We start from the raw sequence: 21,740 nt of genomic DNA, 5'->3' as shown, positions 1-21,740 counted from the left end.
GCACTGCAGTCTGCATGAACCTAGAGTGAAAATGGATGAGGACAATCATGTAGGAGAGATAGCAGGGAGTGACTCTCTTAAGTGGTCTATGAAGAATAAGGAGGCTCTGGGTGCTTGTTAAGTGGAATGGCGGTGTCGATGGAGGAGCCTGAGGACACAGCAGATAATGGCTTCTTTTCAAAGAGCTGAGCAGAGTACCAGAAGCTATGGAATTACTGGAAACAGGAGTAAAGTAAAAAGACAGAGTAAGGAGATTGGCCTAAATGATGAGAGGTACCAGGGTCAAGAGAAGTAGTTGTTTTCTTGAGTGACTGAATTATGTCAGATGTTTCCAGGGCTGCAAAGGGAGTAGGAGGAAAGGCATGACAAAGGCTCAGGAAAGGGGAGCATTAAGTCTAAACAATATAAATCAGGGAAATCTGTGATTGAAAGATGGAAAAAGTATATTGTCTGGAAAAGAGCTAGGAGGTGAAGACAACATGGGTGTGTGGGGAATAACAGTGGTGTCAGAGGAACAGGGAGGAAGGACTAATACAACTTGAGAAACAGAGAAGGAATAACAAGACCATCCTTGATAAGCTGCCCTGTCTCCTGGTAGATATGAAGAATGGATTCACACTGATGTTCCTGAAAGTATAACTCAAAGAATTGACAATCAGAGACTTGCTAAAGCATCCTGAAGAAGATCTTGAAGTAATGGATTTTGTTTAGGTTTGGGTTTGGTTTTTAATGCAGATGGTGTTGGACACAAATGGAGATTAACTCAGCACTGCAGGTATTGCCATAATGGATAGAGAGATGAAAGGAGGGAGCCAGTCAAACTGCAGATGAGCACTAATAGGCATATGAGGAAAAGGCTTGAAGGGAATCAAAGGTTTAGTGTAATTCTGAGATTAAGAGACAACAGGGATTGATGCAAATTAAAGAAGGCAGCACTGGGTAGGGTGGAAAAAGTTAGCCTTATTAGGACTAAGTCCCAGAGATCAGGAAACTGAAGCTGAGAAACTCCATGCCAATAGTTGATAAAGAAGAAGAAAGAGGAAGGGGCAGCAGGAAGAAAGTCACCAGAGCTGGAACAATAAGCTACAAACTAAGCAGTCTAAAAGATCATGGAAGGTAAGAAAAATGAGGAAATTCACATGTAGAAAATTGTTTCAAAAGTGAATGAAGAGATGAGCTGTTAAAAAAACCCCACACAGAATCTACTCAAGGTTTCAGAGATGGGAGATGCAGCTTCTCCCAGAAGAAGCCACAGGAACAGGAATGTTTCTTGCTTATTCCAGCAGATCTGTCCTGCAGCAAACACCCTTGACAAGACACGACCTAGGGAAGACGTAATAAACAACAGAGACAGTGGTACTGATCTTTGAAACCCGCAGAGTGTGGGAAGTGCTCCACTGCTGGGATTATCCCCTTGATCAGCTCTTGGGGAAGTCATGAGATTGGACGAAATCCCACAGCTTTTCCCTCTGCAGAAATGCTCTGCACCCTACAACTTCTGGGCTGTGATGGTAGATCCTCAGCCCCTCAGTGACGCTGTTCTGCTGCTCTGGTGGCACCCATCCCACCACTCACAGACAGCCCTCTCTCTGACACTGCCTCCCCTTACGAATGAACACTCCTGATGTGTGGATGATTGATTAGGCAAAAGCAATATAGGGAAAATGTTTTACCCAGCTATTTAGACCAAATCATGAAAGCACAAACCCGCTCAATTCTCAGAGCCAGAGAGGCCCAGCTGGACTGTAGGGGAGGCTTAATATTCTCACTAAAACACCCAGCATGCAGCAGTTACATTATCTTTTCCTTACCTGCTGTTCCACTTGTGTCATTCCCTCTTCTTGAATCCCTGTGCTGACTTCCAGACTCCTTCTACATCAAAGTTCAGTTCTCATTTCATCTTCAAGGCCTCACGTGGCTCTCTTGGAGCTTGCTCCCTGTCTCCTCTCCCATGTTACTCTGTGCTCACTCAGCACATCTGCCCCTCCCCAGCTCCCTCCATTGCCCTGCAGCAATGACTCTGCTCCTCCTCTCCCGCTGTCCTTCTCCCCTCCTTCCACCTAACAACCTTATTCACCTCCCTCATGCCTGCCCTCAGGACTCATTTACTGCAGTTAGTCTCCCTGTGTTAATGAATTCCACTTCTCCTATGCTCTAGGCAAGCTTTGCCCCTTCTGACTATTAACTTTGTTTACTATATTACATCTTTGGAATGAAGAATGATTCAAAAATACCCAGCTAAAGCCAGGCACTTCCTTCCCTCGTTCTCCTGTGAATCTCAGGCCTAATCTTGTCCCCACTGTTTCCCACTGACCTCATCAGAAGCAGGATCCAGGCCCTGTAGCTGCTACCTAATGGCTGCTGAGAGCCTCTTCTGAAGAGCTGGGTGTCCTCTCTTGCAAGTGCCCCACATGCTGGGGCCTTTGTATTGCAAAATCCTGGGGACAAAATTCTGCCTGTTTAGCTGCCAGTAAAATGCTGTGTACACACGATGGCATGTGGAAATACATAATAATGCTTAAAGCTACAAGCAGACAGCATTATCAGGGAAAGGCTTTTCCCTCCCACTCACCCCTTGTCTATCTGTTTCTTTCCCGTTGTCAAAATTTAGCATCCTCCACTGAGAGACTCAGTTTTGCTCTGATGCTTGGAAGGCATCCAGTCCCAGCTTGCTTGTTTTCCCTGCCAGTCTCCACAGGTATGCTATACACAAGGCTTCCAGCTCATCAGGAAATGCTCTCTCTTCTCTCCACACCCCCACCCCTCCCACCCCCTGCAGGGGAATCTCCAGTTCTGAGGTTGTTACAGGATCCCTGAGTTAGGCAAAGTCGTTCATACTCTCTTTGACGCATCAATCACCTCTGCTCCGCAACACACCGTGAAGTGCTCTACAGAAAGAGAGGAGCCCTTCAGGAGGAGTGGAGGGCAGCTCACAAGAGGCATTTGCACAATCCATTTTTTATGTCAGGTCACAGAGGAAACGAGGAAAACCTGCACAGTTTTGGTGCCAGCTTGGCCAAAACTCATTTAGGCATTCAATAAAAGGGGGTCCACGAGAGACAGTCTGGACCAGAGGCTAATGCCCAGATAGAATTCCATATTTGAATGGACTAGTGTGAATGGACACATTTGAATGACTCTAGTGTTGGCTCAGCAAAACCAAGACCAGCGCCTTCCAAGGCCGTGCTGATCTAGAGGTCTTGGTGCACAGTGGATTTCAGAGGTCAGTTTTGAAGGAGCAGACTGGTAGATTGAGGTTGTGGCAACTGTAAGAAAAGTGGCCAAGTGGTGCCCAAGGAACAGCTGGCCATCTGTGCCTTCAGCAGCCACAGCTGTGCCAGCAGGACCAAAGACAAGCTGCAAATGTATGCTGATTAAGGTGCATGGTAGCTGACATGAAGTCAAGCAGATGCAGAGACCAGGCTGGGAAAACGTGGACAACCACTTTCCCATCCCACAAAGTTCTGGATTTATAAAACTTTCTGTTCTACACTGGGGTGGGAAAAATATAGTTCTTTATGCCTTTTTTTGTTTAAACCAAAACCATAAGTTAGACGCACTTAAATTGTCGGTAAGCCAACAATTCAGGTATTCACCTTATTCCCCTGGGATTCACATGACCAGGTCAAAGTCCCTGCACCCCTCTGAAAAATTCTCATTGAAAAATGCTGACCAACTTAAAGAAAGACTTTCAGCAGTGGCTGTGGCACAGACAAAATAAAAGGGATTTACTCATGGAGAGACAAACACACAGTGAGGCTGAGATGCTGCTGTTCTTTGATCTTGGCACTTTTCTTGTCTGGCAACTGAGTTCAAAGGTAAGAGAATGAGGTTAAGATCTAAGATGCAGCACAACTTTTGTTGTTACTTCACAGACTGGTGCAGCTATAGCAGTAAATTAGAAACTGAGAAAGGGGCTGGTACTTCAGACGATTCCAGTGATTTCAGTGGAGAACTGATAACATTTTCCAAGGAAAAGTGGGCAAATATGAAAGGGATTTGGGTTTTGGCAGTCTTAGGAGACAAGTTCTCGTGTTAAAGACTTTAATGCAGGGAAGTTTCAGTTCTGAGACCTACGTTATTCCATGTGTGGTGTATGTGGCGAGTACAGAGGTACAATTCAGTACAAGAAGATCTGATGCATATGTCTCCAGGTAGTACAATCCAGGACATAGAAGGTGGCTTGGTACCTCCTTGGACATGATTCAAAACCCTGAAACGGCCTTTCAGGTTTCTAACTGAGTGTAACTGGACCAGATTACATTAGAAATAATACTCCCCAGTCTAATATTGTGAGTAAATTTTATTCCTTTATGAATAGCCTCCTCCCTGGGACGCAAGAGTAATGTTACGTGTAGAGTAGCTGAAAATGCTTCAGAGATTAGCCTTAGCACATAGCTCACACCTACAGACTCTTCTGTAATAAATTAGTGTGCTCAGTGGATGAAAAAATATTGATGGAGCAGCACGACTTGCAGTCAAGCTTCAAAAGGGTTATTATGACTGAGCAGCAGTACCTGCTCCCCCGTATGCCTTCTTCCCTGGCTGTGCCACAGGTAGATTCACACTCCTCCTTTGCAGCCTTCCCTTCAGCCTCCCCCTTCCAAATTATCCTACCCTCGCTGACCTCCACTCATTTTTCTTGCAGTCATCATCCCTAAATCTAGCACACTTTTCACCTCTACGGTTTTCTTTTTAAAAACCAGCATAAACTAACAGGATATACACGTGCAGACAATCGTAAATGTCTCATGATCCTGTGCTGCTATAAACTTCCATTTTCCAAACACCCTGCTGGCACTGTTTGCTTGTTAAATAAGCTCAGTGCTGTGCTTAAGTCTACCTTTTGTTGTAAGAGCTTCAGGAGAGGCCCAAATCACTTTGTTTTCTTGTAAATCACTGGGGTACCCGCAACCCTGAGGAAATAACAATAATAAAATTATTAAGGTTCTAATAGCAGCCTCTAAAAGCTAACAACACTTGCAAGGCTTGGCATTTGTTTTTTGCTCAGCTGCATAGAAAGGGACCTAAAATCAAATCTGTGCAGTATCTACTTTAACACCCAGTGTTTGATGTGGATTATGAGTAAAGCAGCAAGTTAGTACAGCAGTAGCTTGTTTGGAGACATTGGGAGCCTTGGCATAGCTATGCTAAGGCAATTTGATCAGACTCACAGCTATCCTGCATGGCCCTGTGGGATATAAGTTGTGTTTACCAACATTTTTTTAACTCCAGTGACCCAAGTGAAAACTAAGCACAATGTGGGTAACAAAGCAAACTCTGTGTCCTGGCTCTTTCAGCACAGAGGGCAATGCTTTCCTACAACTTTCACAGACCGGTCTGGTTGCTATTCTGGATATTTGCCTAGCCAGCAATTGCACCTAAATAAGCATGGGGAGGTATGAGCCTAAATTGTTTCGGAACCCATATATGCAATCCATACAACTCTTCAAATCCCAAATCCTAGCATAGCTGGGAAAGGCAAGAAACAATATTTAGCCATGTTTGGATTCAGCAATCAGGCTGATTGGGAAGGGATTGCAATGGAGGCTGTCCCCATCCTGAAGACATTGTCAAGTCGGGGACTTGACAATGACTAACTCTTTCTGCAAGTGGCTAGCTCAGGACCAGTGGCTTCCTACTCAGCTATCAGTATGAAGGGGCTTGCTATACATCAGATCAGTCCTCTGCTCTTCCTGCCCTGTTTTCCTTCATGTTTTTTATTCCTTATTGATTTAGGAACATTTGGGAGGCTTTGGATAGTTTTGTGAGTGACGTCCAGGTCAGGACTGGATTCACCAGGAGTGAACATCCTGAAGATCTTCAGCACACTCACATTCCCTTCATTCCAGCGTGTTCCCCAGAGCACGGCAGGGTATCTGTTCTGGGTCGGGCTTCTCCCAAAACACCAGTGCTGGAGGGTGAGATGTAGTGACTGCCAGAGGAAATTGCAAAATTGGAAAGTCCTGACCTCTTCCTCAGGGCTTTCATTTTCTAATTTGTAGGAGGTGCGATACAGGGCATAAAGGACACGGGGCAGAAAAGCTCCGTGAGTACATGGCCCTGCACGTTGCAGCTCAACCTGAAGCACTGCAGTCAGCAGGGCTTTCTGCCAAGGAAATCCTACGCCCAGTTCCCTCCTGGCCGTCTCTGGTGGGCTGCCTGAAGGGACAGCAAAAATCCCAGCACACTTCCTGAACAGACTAAGGCATAACCAGTATTCCCTGCCTGGTCAAAGCTGCCTCCACTCTCCAAGGGCAAGTGTGTGCACGCTCAGTGAGTGCATAATGGCTGTCACACTCATCTGCACAGCCACCACGCTGGGGGACCTCTGTCAGTGGTGCATGAAGGGCTTTGGGTTCACTGGGGAAAAAAAGTACTAGAGAAAGTCCAGCCCTTCCCTTGTTCTACTTCCTCACCTGAAACAGACTTCACATTCATCTCCTGGGCTGGAATGGCCAGAACAGGTTGTGAATTTCCAGTGGAGCCACTTGCTGTAACTCAGGCAACAGCAAACAGACCCCCAGTTCTCATCTAGAGACCTTTAAGAAAGCAAGTGGTGCCTACGTTCTCAGTCATTTTCCCAGAGGAAGGGAGGGCAATGAACTGAAAAGCCCTGAAGACCACTGGGCAGGGTTGCAATTTTCCATGAGACGCGAGCTGAGGAATTCCCACACATTGTTATTCCGCAAAATTTCTACTGCTGGGTGTCAATTCTGCTACAGATTTCACAATTCCTACTGCAGGCTGCCGATGCTGTGTGGGAGAAGACAGGAGACTCGCTGAGACTGCCAAATTGCTAAACACGTGTGATGGTGGGCTCTCCCTTCCTCCATGTGTCTGAGCCTCGGAGGGGAAGGAGGAGGAGAGCTTAAGTGGCGCAGAAGAGGGAGGATGGATTAAAAGCTGCCTCAGTCATTGACTTGTTCCACTCTTTGGATTATTTCCCTGGGGTTCTTGGATATTTTTGTTATTGATAACTAATAATAATTTCTATATAGTGCTTTGCACCCTGAAGGACCCTAAAGCACACTACATACTTCATAAGCTAATTAACAGCTGCGAGCCTAATTCCTCTCTTGGTTGTGGCCCTAACTGCTGAAGGAGCAGCTTAGAGTCACACTAGATTTACACCAGTTTAACTGAGGACAGCATCTCCCTATAGATCCAGCTGGATATGTCAGAGACAAATGCAATGTGGAGTTAGAGATGAAAGATTTGAAGTGCCTTTTCTCCTCCTTCATAATTTAAAAATTACTAAGGAAATTGCATTCAAAAAGCCTTGTGAACACAGCATTACAATTGCAAGATTCAAGATTTGGAGTTTGGGAATAGCCAAGCCCTGGTTCCTGCTGAGTTAGGGGCTTATCTCATATCTGGACCAAGGCATGCACAGCTTGTGGCTCATCCCAGACTGTGCAGGACACTTCTCACCATGTAAGGAAGGCTGGTTTGCCCTTTTTCTTGCCTGTTAAATCTATATCTGTGCGCAGTTACTTCCAGTGACCACTAGAGTTACAGTCTCATCACTGATCCAAAACATGACCTACTGTAGAAGGTGAGCCTGGCTCTGTCCTCTGATGCACAGTCATAGATCAGCAACGCAGTTACATCTGAGCAGAAAAATGCAACAAAATAGGATGAACTAAATCAAAAATTTTCTAGCCTGTGGTTTTCCTCTACCTACTTCTGAGGAAATATTAATCCATTTGAGCTCTGAGTATTTGAGTCCAAATACGAGATGGTTCAGTCCTTATGTTCTCATCCAGCTAGAATGTTGTTTACATGCTCTGATTTCTGAGAGTTTGATGTTGTTACCCTATATGCAAAAACTGTCCTAGTTACAATATTGTTGCCGTGAAACAATAAGGAAAAAGGAAAGAAAAAGAAAAGAGAAAAGCTAGCTCTTATATACTTCCTCTATCCTATTCACCCCTTTCCATCCAGGCTTACATTAGCCTCTTCCTTCCTCTCACATCTGGATGTTCAGCTGTGGCTTGGGATTGTCTGTGGTAGCTCTGGAGCATCTCGTCTCCTCCCACACCTTATGCACATCACTTCTCTCTCACTGCAGATAATTGCATCACCCTTCCTGTCACTTGGCTCACAGTTGTAGTGTCACATTTGACTCATTACACACAGACACACACACACATATAAATGGTTTTGCTACAAATCAATAGATTTTTATTTTTAATCATCTGTAATTTCTTGATTTCTTTCACTTACCCTTCCTGTTTTGCTTGGACTTTCGTCCATGTCCTGATCAACCTCCACCTTTATTTCTCCATCCTCCACCACAGAGGTCCAGCACTTAAGTTACGTTCTTTGAATTTGAAACTGAACATCATGCTACCACATCAGAGCACAACCACTTAAGCCCTTTTCTCAATTCTATTTCTGGTTCCCAGCTCATTTCAATTCTTGCAAGGCAAAGGCAGTACTTCTACTAACTCAGCTAATATACCTTGAAGACTGGTACAGGGCTTTTAAGCTAGAAAGTTCATACATTTTTCCTTCCTAGAGTGACACTAGTCACTGTATCAACAGTAGAAATAGTTTCTGATCTCTCTGGTGAGGAACCAGAGATATTGTTCATGCTTTACTCATTCACTGAATTACACAGGAAAAAATCATTATAAAAACCAAATTATTTCAATGGCATATAAATGAAATCACTAATTTGTTACATACATATATATAAAATTATTTACAATGTCAGTGCAGAAGGCAAATGTGAGAAATAGAACATTAGGAGGAGCACAGTTATCCACAGCTTTCAATGATTTAGATGAGCCTGATACATTTTTGTATTAAGTACTATTTTCAAAAGAAATTCAGCCCAGGTTTGATTCTGGTGAAATCTAGAAAACAGAGGCATTTGTTTACCATGGGAGATGTTTGTACTGGGTGTCCACAAAAAAGGATTTTTTGAATGATTTTTATTATTGCTCTGTTGAGATTTTTCATTTGTGATTTGGACAGATGTCTAGCAGTCCCTGAAATCCAGCCACTCACAGTGTTTCAGTTTGTAAAGCTCAAACATGCTGGATTTGTCTTTGCACCAAAATGCATTCAAGAGCCTTTGCCCAATTTTGCCAGCCAATCTCATTTCCCTGCCTGTGACAAAGCATGGGAAATTTCAAGCTACAGCAAAGATATTTTTGAAAGTTACAACCCTGTAAAAAGAGGGTGTTTATAAATGGAAATCTTCATATAATCTTAATAATAGGTTTTGCTACCACTGCATCTCCACCCACGTACATGGAATAGCTGTAGCCAGCTCTGAGACAGTCTATGGGCTACTTAGCAGCATGCAGCAGCAGCAGCATTGAGCAGGGTAGGAAGGAGGGGAGGCTGCCACCTCCAAGGGAAAATGCAAAGTGGTTCCAGGCTGACAGCAGTACAGAGTCCAGCCCTAGCACAGTGCGGGCCTCCTTGGGTGGTGCAGCAGAGCTCTGCAGAGGCACCGTGCAGGCAACACCAGGGTAGGATGGGCTCTCCTACACTCCCACACCACTGAGGCTCTACAGCAGGGACCTGAGTCACTTCCTGCAACACACATGTGGTCATCACACTGAAAGGGTGGTTAAGCATTGGAAAGGGCTGCTCAGGGAAGTGGTGGAGTCACCATCCTTGGAAGAGTTCATGAAACAACTGGACATGGCACTTAGTGCTTTGGTTAATTTGGCACAATGGTGATCAGTCAAAGGATGGACTCGATGATCTTGGACATCTTTTCCAACTTAAATGATCTATGATCCTTCTGTTCGTAGCCCACTCTGCTTTGTCAGGTGATTGTCAGAAATGGCTGCAGAGAGTAAGTGAGAAGTGCTGAAAAAGGCAGAACAGGAGCCTGGTATTGGTTTGGATGGGACTAATCTCCCCAGTGTTCCCTGGCACCTCTCTATACTCCTCTCCTTCCACCTCATCATCTCCTCAATGGTACTCCATACTGGCTTCTCTCACTTATTTCTCCCATCTATGTCTGCATTTCTTTTCCTATTTACCAGCCATCTCCTGAATAAATTAATCTCCCCAGAACCAGTATGTTCAGGCCATTTTACAGCTCTAGCTTTGGTCATTGCTAATGTGCTGTGATACACCTCTTCCTCCATGCTCATCAAGGCAGCAGTGGTCTGTTAGACAGTGTTTGTAACATTTTTACTGAAACTCCCTTTATCATCTGATCCTTGGCAACAGCTGTAATAAACATGATTATTAATAATAAGGTGAGGAGAGCTGGTACAGTGGTTCTACCTCATAGGCAGGGGCAGATATTCTTTCATAACTATGAGATCAATTTCTATTTTGCACCGGTTCTTTTACAGGCATCTTCAGCACAATATCTGAATGAATTCCAGTGGCACATTAAGTGATGGAGCTTGATATCAGTCACATGTCGTTTGTTCTTTTATCCTCTCCCCAGGGAGAGAATTATGTATGCAACGTACTGGTTATGTTGCTAGGGTTTTGTTTGGGATTTTTAGCATTTGCATTGCTGTGTGTTTGCATTGAAGAAGACCACATCAAAGCAGGTGCATTGCATTGGGACAGAAAGGTGGCAAGATTTTTGATGGCCTGTAGTTCCCATGGAATCTCTGCTATTGTCCCAGGCTCAGTTCCACAGACCACATTTACTGCCCCACTGACCTTCACCTTGTAGTGGAAAATCCCTTTGTCCCTAATGACAGCTGAGCACTCTTCAGTCTTAAAATTACCCAGCTGGGTCAAAAGGTATTACCCTAGCACAGCATCCACTGTCACTGTGCAGGGTCAGAGCTGCAAGAGCAGCACCTGCTGCAGCCCCAGAATGACCATCCTTGTGCTCTGTTTGCTGGTTTAACCCTACACCCTGTAACCTGCATACTGAGGCAAGTGAAAAGATGGCAAGTTTTTGTAAGGTGCTACCTATGGAGAGATTCCCAGAGAGGGATAATGAGCCCTTTTGGAGGACCAGTCTTTCTTTTGGGAGTGTCAGCACAGGTGGGTAAAAGCAGATGCCCACAAGCACTGTGCTCCCTGCCACCGTGCTTTTCATCAGCTCCAAATCCCCAAAATTATGTGTGCTCTCAAGTGCTTCATTCTTGGAAGGGAGGAGACCAATCAAAATGCCTTCAAAAGGCTTTTCCTGTGCTCTTTGTCACTTCATGAAACCTCACTCCTTCCTCTTGCAGTCATGTCAGGTTGGGCATTAACAACTCAGTGTCACCAGTGTCAATTTTTGACAGGGATGGCACACCTCCTCTCCTGGTTTAGAAGCCTTTTGTGTGTAAGAAAGGCATGCCAGCAGTTTGCCATGTAGCTGTGGAATTTGTCTTCACAGCCCAGAGGCTGGCTCTGAGCCCCACTTCACCACCTGGTACCAAAGGAACACTGCTCAGAAACAGAATCCTGGAGCAGAAGCATTCGTGTTTGTGTCTGACTACCTGCTCTTCGTGTGCCATTTCTCGTATCTCTTTCATGGGCAGATAGCAAACAGTTTCATCTGCACCAAAGTTTAGTCCGAGGGCGGGAAGCACAAGTGAGAACTTCCAAGAACTGTCATGTTTGCGCAGCCTTCATGCACAGAAGGTCACATCAAAAATGAGCATGTTACCTTTGAACTAGGTGGTGAGAAGAATTATCTGGCCCTAATGATCCAGTGTCTGATCACTTTCATATTTTTAATACAAATATCCTCAGCCTACAGAGGCAGGGAAATACCATTATTCCCATTTTGAATGAAAGAACTGGGGAGGGGTAAGAGGCTTGCCTAAAATTATACAGGAAGCATGTGACAGAAAGTGATACTGAATCCTTGGCCAATAGCAAGCCATCTTCCTCAGCTTTTAGAGACAACAGCTATATCCAGCCCCCTTTATTTATTTTTCTAGAAGCCATCATGCCAAAACCTCTGCTAAATTAGAGAGTGACTGAAGGAAAGCTTTCAGTGGATTGCTTTTCTCCATAAATGGAAATATCACAAACCATTCTGGGAAAACAGGTCTTTCTGTTCTCATCCCTCTTTGTCTGCTTCTCTCCTTGTGGATGTCTTTTCCTCTGCCTCTGGCTCACTGTTTTCAGATGTATGGTCCTGACCATTTAAAAGTGTTCCTACCTTGCAGGAAGGGAGTAGCTTTTCATTCTTTGAAACTCACTATTTTGCAATGGATTGCACTCTGCAGGCAAGCAAGACTTCTGAAAGAGACAGGGCTGCACAAAGTGGCACTGTATCACCAAAAATAAACTGTATCACCAACAATACCGAGCTGGGTTCTCATCGCGGGTAGCACTGTCTGAGTATTGCTGCAGCAGGGCTGGTGGCTGCCAGCTGTCCTGGATAGACAGCTTATACCCAAACAATGATCCTGCCACACTGGAGGAGATGTCTCTCAGAGATGAACACACAGTTGACATTGAATTTCATGCATCTTAGACATTTAGTCCCTCTTGGCAGTATGACAGATTGTCTCTACTCCTAATGATCTAACTGGGCAACTTCTGTCCTTGGCCAGGCACTTGGAGGGGTGCCTATTGCACCAATCCTGGCTCTTCTAAACTGCATTTTCCAAAGTTTGGGCAGGCAACAAGCAAACAGTGGTGATCTTGCCTAACGACTCCCAGTAATACACAAGGGATGTGGGGACTACTCTGTGCTTTTCCATGGACCTGAGCATCCACAGCCTTCCTGTCCTGAGACAGACTTATGCTCATCCCCACCTTCTTTGCAGCCTGCACATCCCAAAGCAGGCTGTTCAGAGGATGTCCACACTGATATGCCAGAGAGAGGGAGGTGGCTGTCATGAATGAGAGGGACTGAGAAACAGGAGAAAGATCTGATGGGTGAACATGAGCAAGGATGAGGGAAGTGCCTAAACTGCACTGGGAGAGCCATAGGGAGGAGGTGGAAGCATGCGGCTTAAGTTTCTCAGAGAGGCGTATAGGAGAAGACAAAAACACATGCCCTGCTTCAAGGTTTGGAGCATGAAATACCTTGAGTTGGGAAGAATGGGAAGGGCAAACGGACTTAAGTAGAGATGAGATGTTGCTCTTATTCCCTTGGGGGGGGTTCTCAGAGCCCTACATGCCCTCCCATATAATGATTTGACCTTGCTCAGGTGTTCAGGAGTTTTAACTATAGGGTGGAACACCAGTCTCCCCATCCCTGGCTCCGCAGACCACACGTGCAGCACAAGAAAAGGCTGTTGTGTCAGACCTAAGCAGCACTGCTGAGCTACTTCATCCCCCCTCCATGCTTCCACCAGCACAGGTGCCAGGGAAGCTGTTGTACCATCTCAGCAGGCCACAGATGTCCATCAGAGAATTGCCGAGTGACCTTGGCACAAGAAACAGCACCACGGCCTTCCCCACACCAAGCGGGTTTCTGAACCACTGCCATCCATCCCTAACCTACTCCATGCACTTCCCAAGCCACTGGCACCAGCACACCCACACCATGCCCTGTTTAACACGTCCCCGTACGGCACCAGGCAGAGGAGTGCTGTCACCCCCATTTTACAGGGTGGGACTCTGAGGCAGAGAGAAGTGGTTTTAACAGCACGCCTGTGGCAGAGCAAAAACAGAATCTTGTTCTCTTATATTCCCAGTTAGCACATTAATGACCTAAATTCTGCATCCTTTCCCCATCCATCGCCCAGAGGAGCTAGGAGGCATTGGAGGAGAGGGTGTGGTAGCACAGGCGAACAGTCAGCATCCAAACCCACAGCACTCTGTGCTGAGCACAGACAAAGCTAAAGTAGGACCAACACTGCCCTCATGAATCCTGGTAGGCTTGATCCAGGGAGGGGAATCAACCTGGCACAGCATATCAGCCTGTGGAGGAGGGCAGTTCCACAATGTCACAGCATTTTAAGCAAGACAAGGCTGGACACTCCGATGGCCAAGTACCCTGCTGAGCCAGGTCAGCAAAGCCTTTGAGACACTGAGCACCAGGAGCAGACTTCCAAAGAGCCGGCATATCCCCTCAGCCTGCCTGTGTGGCTGAACCTCTAACCAGCTATCCCACGCAAGTCCATATAAAAGACAGCCTGCACCAGACACAGCATCTTCCCCAAGCAGCTCAATTCTTTACATAGGAATTAATCAGCCTCAAATTCAGCAAGAAACAGAGCAGGGGAGAGGGAGAAAAAAGGAAGCAGGGAAAGGATGTCACACAGTGAGGGGGTTTCCAGATGCACTGCGTCTTCCCTCTGTGGCTGATTCCAACTGGGAGGCTCTGGCTGTGTGCCAGGAACATCACCTGGGAGGTGTTTGCAGGTTCTGCCTGCTCCCCCAGCATGTACGGGCAGGAGGAGCTCAGTGTTCAGGATCTGCTGGGCAAGGAACTGAGATCTGAAGCTGGAGACCTCCCCAGTGCGCCAGAGTGTGCCAGTGTTTACATGCACTGTACAGCAGTGACAGCAGCCAAAGGACCAGGATGAAGAGCTGCTCATCTGTCACAGGCAGATGGCCCCAGGCAGTAAGGGGCAAGCAAGGGAAAGGACCTCCTTCATGCTGTATCTGCCTACCTCATAGGGATTTTAGTGGGCAAGTAGCAGAGTGGAAGTGTGCCAAGGCAATTTACTTGGCTATGAAGCTTTCCTTCCAGAAAAGCTATGGCTAAGAAGCAGACACTTTTTGAGCAAGGTAACTGGATTGGGGATGGGTGATTAACAACCTTTCATAACCCACAGCTTCAGTGTGGGAATAGTATGTCAGAGCTACACAGAGAGGCTTTGTTCCTACTTTCTTCTCCTATTACTTACCTCTTACAGCACACACATACTCCCCTCTGCTGTCTCTAGTGTCTTCATGCAAGCTCTTCCAAGGAGTAGCTAAATGCAGTAGGTACCTTGGAGGCATCAGGCACAAGCAAGATGGACGCAGAAGAAGCCAAACTTGGGGGTTGACCTAAAGGAACCCACCTACCTACTTTCCATTTAGTCAGCCATTTACTCAGGATTGCCTCCCAAAGCATCCCAAAAATTAATCCATCAAGGCTTGACCTCAAGAAGAAACTCAGGGAGAATCCTTTGAGCTTGGTCTTTCTTCCATCTGTTCACAAATATCTGAAAGATTATTCAAATTCATCTGGCATAGACATTCCAAGACATAACTTGGGGACCTGACATGGTGAGTGCAGGTCTCACCCTGAGTAGGGTTGGTCCAGAAGAGCTCTGTTGCTCTTTCCAGAGGTAACAACCTCAGGTGTGGTGGCTTCATTTTCCCCTTGCCCTGCACACCCAGCTGTTCCAGAAGCTGGGTTCAGGGGCAGGGTGGCAGGAGGCTTACCCAGGTTGCCACAGCATTTGTCACTTTTCAGACTTGGGCTCCAAATTCTTCTGCTGAGGGATCAATGAGCCTGAGCCACTTTGTTGGTTGACTTCTGGTGAGGAGGCCCATGGGATCACCATGCCTACCCACACACCTCGTGCAGACAATGCATTTCTCCTTTCTGGACAGACTGTGTCTACCAGTTCTGTGTTAATGGCCAGTCAATGCAAGTGTCCAGAGGGAAACAGAATGGAAGGTAGGAGAAAAAATTTGTGGGAACCCCACGAGATATAATGAAATTGTCTTTCACATGGTCAGCTCTGTACAAGAATGGACAACTTGATCATTTGAGATAATAATTAATCAGTGGTCATGGCAAAAATTATGATGTGGCTTGAGGAGTACCTCTCTGGAGTGGTATTCCTGTTGACAAGAGGAGATATGAGTGATGAAAATAAGAGTCTGGTAGACATCCCAGCTAACAAAAGATTTGGAAGATATCACTGGCCCCCGGCTGGGATGGCCTTGTTGGTCATGGAGTGTGTGAAAAAGGGTGCTCCATGACTGAAACTAGCAGAAGGCCTTGTACATACACCAGCCTGATGGAATTGTGTCCAGCCCAGCTTCCCTAACATATGGTGGAAGATTTTTCTCCCCCAGCACAAGGCTGTTTTGCTGTCAAGTAGTATACACACATTTGCACCGAGCTTCTTGCAGCCTCAGTCTGTGAGAGAGCACAAGAGGAAGCCTGACAAAGGTATGCAAAAACACGCAGTCATAAGGAGAAAGTAGATTAAGGGCTTTTGTTCTCACATCGAACCAGAAAAAAGGGACGTATCCTACCCACAGAATGAGAGGGCAGCAAATTCACAGCTGAGAAAAACAAACACTTTTGCAGGTCACCCCTAATCATCCTGCCCTGATCCCCTCACTGCTGGGATCAACGAGGCCACGCCAGGGGAAACACCGAGGTCTGATGATGTTACTCACAGTTACGCCCGTGGATGCTGAGGGAGGGGACCCTGACACCTGTACTTTGCCCAGTATCTGGCTCCCGTTCCCGTCCCACCTCCCTCAGAGCCGGGCAGTTCTCTCCCGCCTGTCTGCGGCAGGAGTCACTGAGCTGCTGGTGCTCTCCTCTGCGGAGTGAGGCGTGCTGGGCTTGGTGGGCGGCAGGCTGGATCCTGACAGCAAACCCCACATTCCTGTGCAAATACGAGGGAGACACATGTGCGAGTGTGCAAGGAGAGGCCCCGGGCATTTCCCGGGCATGCACACACACGAGTGGGCACGCTGCCTGGGAGGAAGGCAGGCAGGCACAAAAGGTGACGCAGAGGGCAGCTGTTCCTGCAAGGCAGGTTTTGGTGTTCTCATTTGTTCTTTTTTTCTCTTGTTCCCTAGGGAATTTTAAAGGTCTGTGTAAGCAAATCGATCACTTCCCTGAGGATGCAGATTATGAAGCCGATACAGCAGAATATTTCCTCCGTAAGTCCACAGGCTCTTTCTGCAATGGCTCGTAGGTGCTAGCGTCGGGCGCCTTCTGTTTTCTGAACACAGGGTGGTGGAGACACTGGGACCTGTGAGGCTCAGTGGAAACCTCAGAGCCTTGTCACCCCCTAAAAATGACTCCACTCTCACCTCCCAGGTGCCCTGCCCATGAGACAGAGCAAACTCACAGTAACAACCAAGGGCATTTTTTTATCAGCAGCAATTAATTTTGGTATAAAATCAGACTCTTAATTCAAATCCACTGAAAAGCTGCTGATTGGGCCTAAGGTCAGACTGGCCTAGCTGGGGCAGTGTGTGTGTGTGTGTGAGTGTGTATGTCCTCCTAAAGCAGAGGAAGTTTATATTTTCTTATGTGATACTCCAGGGGCACCCGACTTAAGAAATTAGCTGTATTTTGTCTAAGGAGGTCTTATTGCTGTCTTCACCTTTCCCCAAACACTGTTTCCCTTCAGAGGCTGTAGTTCTGATCTTTGCTGGTTTTAGTGATGGGAGCAGGAATAAGGACAGCCAGAGCCCTTTGAAGGAAAGACCTGGTGCTCACGCAGAGCCCCTAGGAGAGGTGCTGAACCCTAGGCACAAGGCATGTCTGTAATGAAACCTCACCCGAGCTCCAAGTCCAACCTGAGATAAGAGTGAAGCTCACACCACTTTGTGCAGCAGCACTCTGGCCAGCAGGACAGATCCACATCATGAGTTGCCCTGCCTGGTTGCCCTCCCCAGCCAGCATTTCCACTCACGCCAGAGGCAGGAGCTTACCCTTCCTTTAGCACAGCTGAACAAGGATCACTCCTCCTTTTAGGTCTCCACCTTGCTATCCTGCCCTCCCTCCACAAACCCAACATCTTTTGACATCATGAGATCTTCTCCCAACAGAAATCTGAGATAAGTGCTTTTGACCTTCCAAGGTTAATCATCAGAGGCTTCCAAAGACCGGGAGTCTTTCAGAATAGCTCCTTGTCATCCGGGCGGGCGTGCTCCAAGCCAGATGTGTAGACCCAGCCCTGCGGCAGGGATGAGAGAGATAATTTAGGATCTGTGAGGCTCATTTGTATGTGAAAAGAGGAAGATCTTATGCTGCTTCCTCTTGGTTTCCCAAACAGTCCTTCATCCACTGTAAATTGTAAATAACCAAGGGAGATTGCTTCTTCCAGCTGCCTTTTTGCAGCACCGGTCTCTTAATTGCTGCATGGCTCCTGAACAGCAGAGCTGAAGACAGGAGTTTGATCTGGTTTGGCACAGGGATGCCAGAGGTTTGCAGGCTGCCTCCGAGGGCAAACCAGCCCTTGCAGAGCTTCTTGGGAGCAAGGAAGCTGCTTGCAGCATCAATTGCACTTCAAAAAAAAAGGATCTGGGAGAAGGGGCCAAACATCTCAACAAGGATGGGTTTGTTCAGAGGGGACAAGATCTGAAGGCAAAAATTGGCCCAGTGTCAGGACCTGACAGTGTCCCCAGGGTAGAGCCTTTTTTAAGAAAGAACCAGGTTCAAAGAGGTATTTGGCAACTCAATAAAGGATGACTTGGGTCATTGCTGAGGGAACTGGGACTTCTGCTGGGTTAGACCTGCCTGGAGAGGGACCCCACTGAATAGGTTCTTCCCTGAACTTCTGTCAAACCAGAGTCCCTGGGTGCTCTGCAGGGGTGATGCCTGGCAGTACCATCAGGAACAGCTAGGAAGTTGTTTATCAGTATCAGAGGAGGCAATTCCCTCATGCCCCAGGGGACTAGGACAGTGATGGGGCAGTGTCCGTGGCCTGGCTAGAAGTGTTTAGCCATTATTTCTGCCAGCCATCCACATAAGGCATTTTTGAAATCAAATGCCTATTATCAGACAGGAAGGAAAAGTATCCATGTTTCCTTGCTAGCAGACACAGATGAGTTTAGGATACATACACCACCAGCCCCTTTTCTTTAGGCCACAGGCTCTGGAGCCAGAAAGAGTTGATGATATTCTCTCCCTCTCTTGCTGGCATGGTCCTCCTGAAAGGCTGAGGAAGGCTGCTGTCCTTCTCTATCACATGACATCTGCAGCTTCCCATGTCAGTCAGCAGCTTTGTGTTCTCCCAACAGACGTGAATTTCAGGATTAAGACTCAGATAAAACTGATGTAGTCAGGACCAGGTTGCAAGACTGACCAAGCATCCCCCTAGGAACCCTTTCAACAGTGGGTGTCTGCTTGATGTTTGCTTCCTGCCATTTAAGCTTCCCATCATCAAATGCCACCTTGTTTTCCAGAAGCTATTAAGATGGTTATTACTCTTATCTTATTCCCTGAAACACAGCCAGGCAGAGCTGGAAAGCAAGCAAGAGAGGCTTCTCCCTGCCTTCTTCATTCCCTATGCACAGGCAGTGGGCTAGGCTCCCCTCAAAGAGCTGATTGCTTGTGCCTAGCAGGATCCAGAGGCCAACAGGGTCTTTGAACAGGGGTCTCTGCTCACTTAGGAAAAAGTCCTGCATTTGCTTCATTGGGTTCATTCTTGCAAGCAAGGAAGGATTAGCTTTCATCCCCCCTTCCTGATCTTTGCTCCACAAGCAGAATTGCACCAGCCCGTCTGATACCTTTCTCTATCAAGCAAGGCTTCATTTCACACTTTAACAGCTTATTTTCTCCTGTGAAGGGAGGAGAGAAGGCCTTCCTAGTTAAAAAAAAAATACAAATATTCGCAAGACAGACTCAGGCAGAGCACTGGCTCCCACTGAGCCGCCCACGAGCAGCGTGTGCGTGTGTGCCTGTGTGCGTGGCTGTGTGTGTGGGTGTGCATACACACAGACTTGGCCTTTCGCTGCGTGAACACGAGTAAGGCCCCCCAGAAGCTCTGGGGTATGTTTTGCATGCACATATGAGCATATACGTGCATTTGTGCATCTATGCCATTGCCCTCTGCTGGCTGAGCTCTTCCTATATCGACCGATGGAGAGTGTGCGTGTGTGGGAGCTGGCACATCCAAACCCATCACTGCCCTCTGGAAGGAGCCCAGTCATTTAATCACTAGGATAAGCCCCGCATTTCGGCACACAGGCTGGGACTTTTTCTTCTCAGTCCTCACTGCAGCTGCAGAGCAGCATGGCACCACGAACTCCTTCTCAGCCCTAAAAAGAAAAAAAAATCTCCTTGAGATGCTCATGCCCTTTCGGGAGGATTCGAAATTGAGCAGCTCTGCAGGAAGCATTTGGGTTGCTGTTCTTTGAAGTGCTGGCTTGAGCGGCAGAGCTCTGCAGAAGGAGAAGCTGAATGGTGCCTGGGCTCTCCCTCCAGCCCACAGTCCCCCCAAAAGAGAGGAAAAGACAGCGTGAAGGGGCACAGAAAATGCAGGCAGGCTCCCAGCTCAGCCACCAGCCCTACAGCCCCCTCTGCCTCCCCGTGCTGAACCACCAGCTTCGGGACAGCAGCAGTGGCCAGGGCATGGGAGAGTTGTTTTGGACCACTCTCTTTTTCTGACACACTTTGTTTCTCTTTCCCTCCCTCCTTCCCTCCATCCCCCAATGCCCTTATCTCTCCTTAAATTACTCCCCTACCACACACTGCCCTCTGTCTCTCCCCTTCACCCCCACCCACAAAACGTCCTCATGTGCCCCTGTCCCCTCACTCCGGCACCATTTCCCTGCTCCTGTTTGCTCTCTCTCACACCTGTGTTGTTCTTTCTGTCCTGCCCTCTCTCTCTCCTCTGCAGGGGCTGTTAGAGCCTCTAGTATTTTCCCGATCCTCAGTGTGATTCTGCTTTTCATGGGTGGACTCTGCATTGCAGCCAGCGAGTTCTACAAAACCCGACACAACATCATCCTTAGTGCCGGCATCTTCTTTGTGTCTGCAGGTAAAGGGGTGCACAGGGCCTGGTGCCCTGGGGATGGGCTCCAGGGGTTGGGGGGCTGCCCAGCTAGGACGTCTGCAGGGGTGCAGTTGCCTGGGCATGAGTGTGTGCATTTCCCAGCCCTGATAAGCCTTATTTGGGCTGAAAGCAGCTTCATAAGGATGCCTCTCCATCCTGCTGCTCACCCTGCAGTCTTTCCTCCTGCTTGGGAACTGACAGAGGGAGAATTTCCCTAACATCTGACATCTCTCAGGGACCCCAAGTGCAGTCCAGGGAAGTGCCAGGCACATTAAGAGGGTTTTGCCTGAGTTTCCCAAGGAAAACTACCCATCCAAGAGGGGATGGGAAGGGATTCAACCCCACAGCCCCCACCACTGCCACGTGTGACCTTCCTGACATCTCCTTCTCTCTCCCCTGCCGGACGGCTTGCAGGTCTGAGTAATATAATTGGCATCATCGTATACATATCAGCCAATGCTGGAGACCCCTCCAAGAGTGACTCCAAGAAGAACAGCTACTCCTACGGCTGGTCCTTCTATTTCGGGGCCCTGTCCTTCATTATAGCCGAGATGGTGGGAGTGCTGGCTGTCCACATGTTCATAGACCGGCACAAACAGCTGCGTGCCAACGCTCGTGCCACGGACTACCTCCAGTCCTCCGCCATCACCCGCATCCCCAGCTACCGGTACCGCTATCAGAGACGCAGTCGCTCCAGCTCCCGCTCCACCGAGCCTTCACACTCCAGGGATGCCTCTCCCGTCGGGATCAAAGGGTTCAACACCCTCCCATCAACAGAGATCTCGATGTACACCCTGACCAGGGACCCGCTGAAGGCAACCACCACCCCCACCGCCACCTACAACTCCGACAGGGATAACAGTTTCCTCCAGGTTCACAACTGTATCCAGAAAGAGAACAAGGACTCTATCCACACCAACACAGCCAATCGCCGGACCACCCCGGTATGAAGCCGTCGCCAGGAGCTGAAAATGGGGCAGGAACGGGCAGGAGGAGACGGGGGTGGGCTGCAGGGTGGGGAGGGTGGAAGGGGGCAGGGGGCAGCAGGGGGGTGGGGAAGAAGGAGGTGGAAGTGCCCCTCGGTGGAGTGGGGACCTTCCCAATGCAAAAAAAAACCCAGAAAATCCACAAAAAAACCAACAAAAGCAAACA

At 47.6% G+C, this 21,740-nt stretch overlaps 1 protein-coding gene across 3 annotated transcripts in view; it reads left to right on the top strand.

The window, feature by feature from the left end:
- Window positions 1-21,590, top strand: part of CACNG2 (calcium voltage-gated channel auxiliary subunit gamma 2) — a 51,722-nt gene extending 30,132 nt beyond the window's left edge. For all 3 annotated transcript variants that reach the window (XM_066184655.1, XM_066184654.1, XM_066184653.1), the window contains 3 exons: window positions 16,657-16,740; window positions 20,433-20,573; window positions 21,003-21,590. In XM_066184655.1, coding sequence (XP_066040752.1) covers window positions 16,657-16,740; window positions 20,433-20,573; window positions 21,003-21,538 — 761 coding nt within the window. In that variant the 3' untranslated portion in view covers window positions 21,539-21,590. The remainder of the gene's footprint in view (window positions 1-16,656; window positions 16,741-20,432; window positions 20,574-21,002) is intronic.
- The last annotated feature ends 150 nt before the right edge of the window (window positions 21,591-21,740 follow it).

This window comes from Chamaea fasciata, unplaced genomic scaffold (genome assembly GCF_029207755.1).
Source record: "Chamaea fasciata isolate MVZ Bird 193981 ecotype frontalis unplaced genomic scaffold, bChaFas1.0.hap1 SCAF_5, whole genome shotgun sequence".
Lineage (NCBI taxonomy): Eukaryota > Metazoa > Chordata > Aves > Passeriformes > Sylviidae > Chamaea > Chamaea fasciata.
This window is presented reverse-complemented; position numbering and strand designations above follow the sequence as displayed.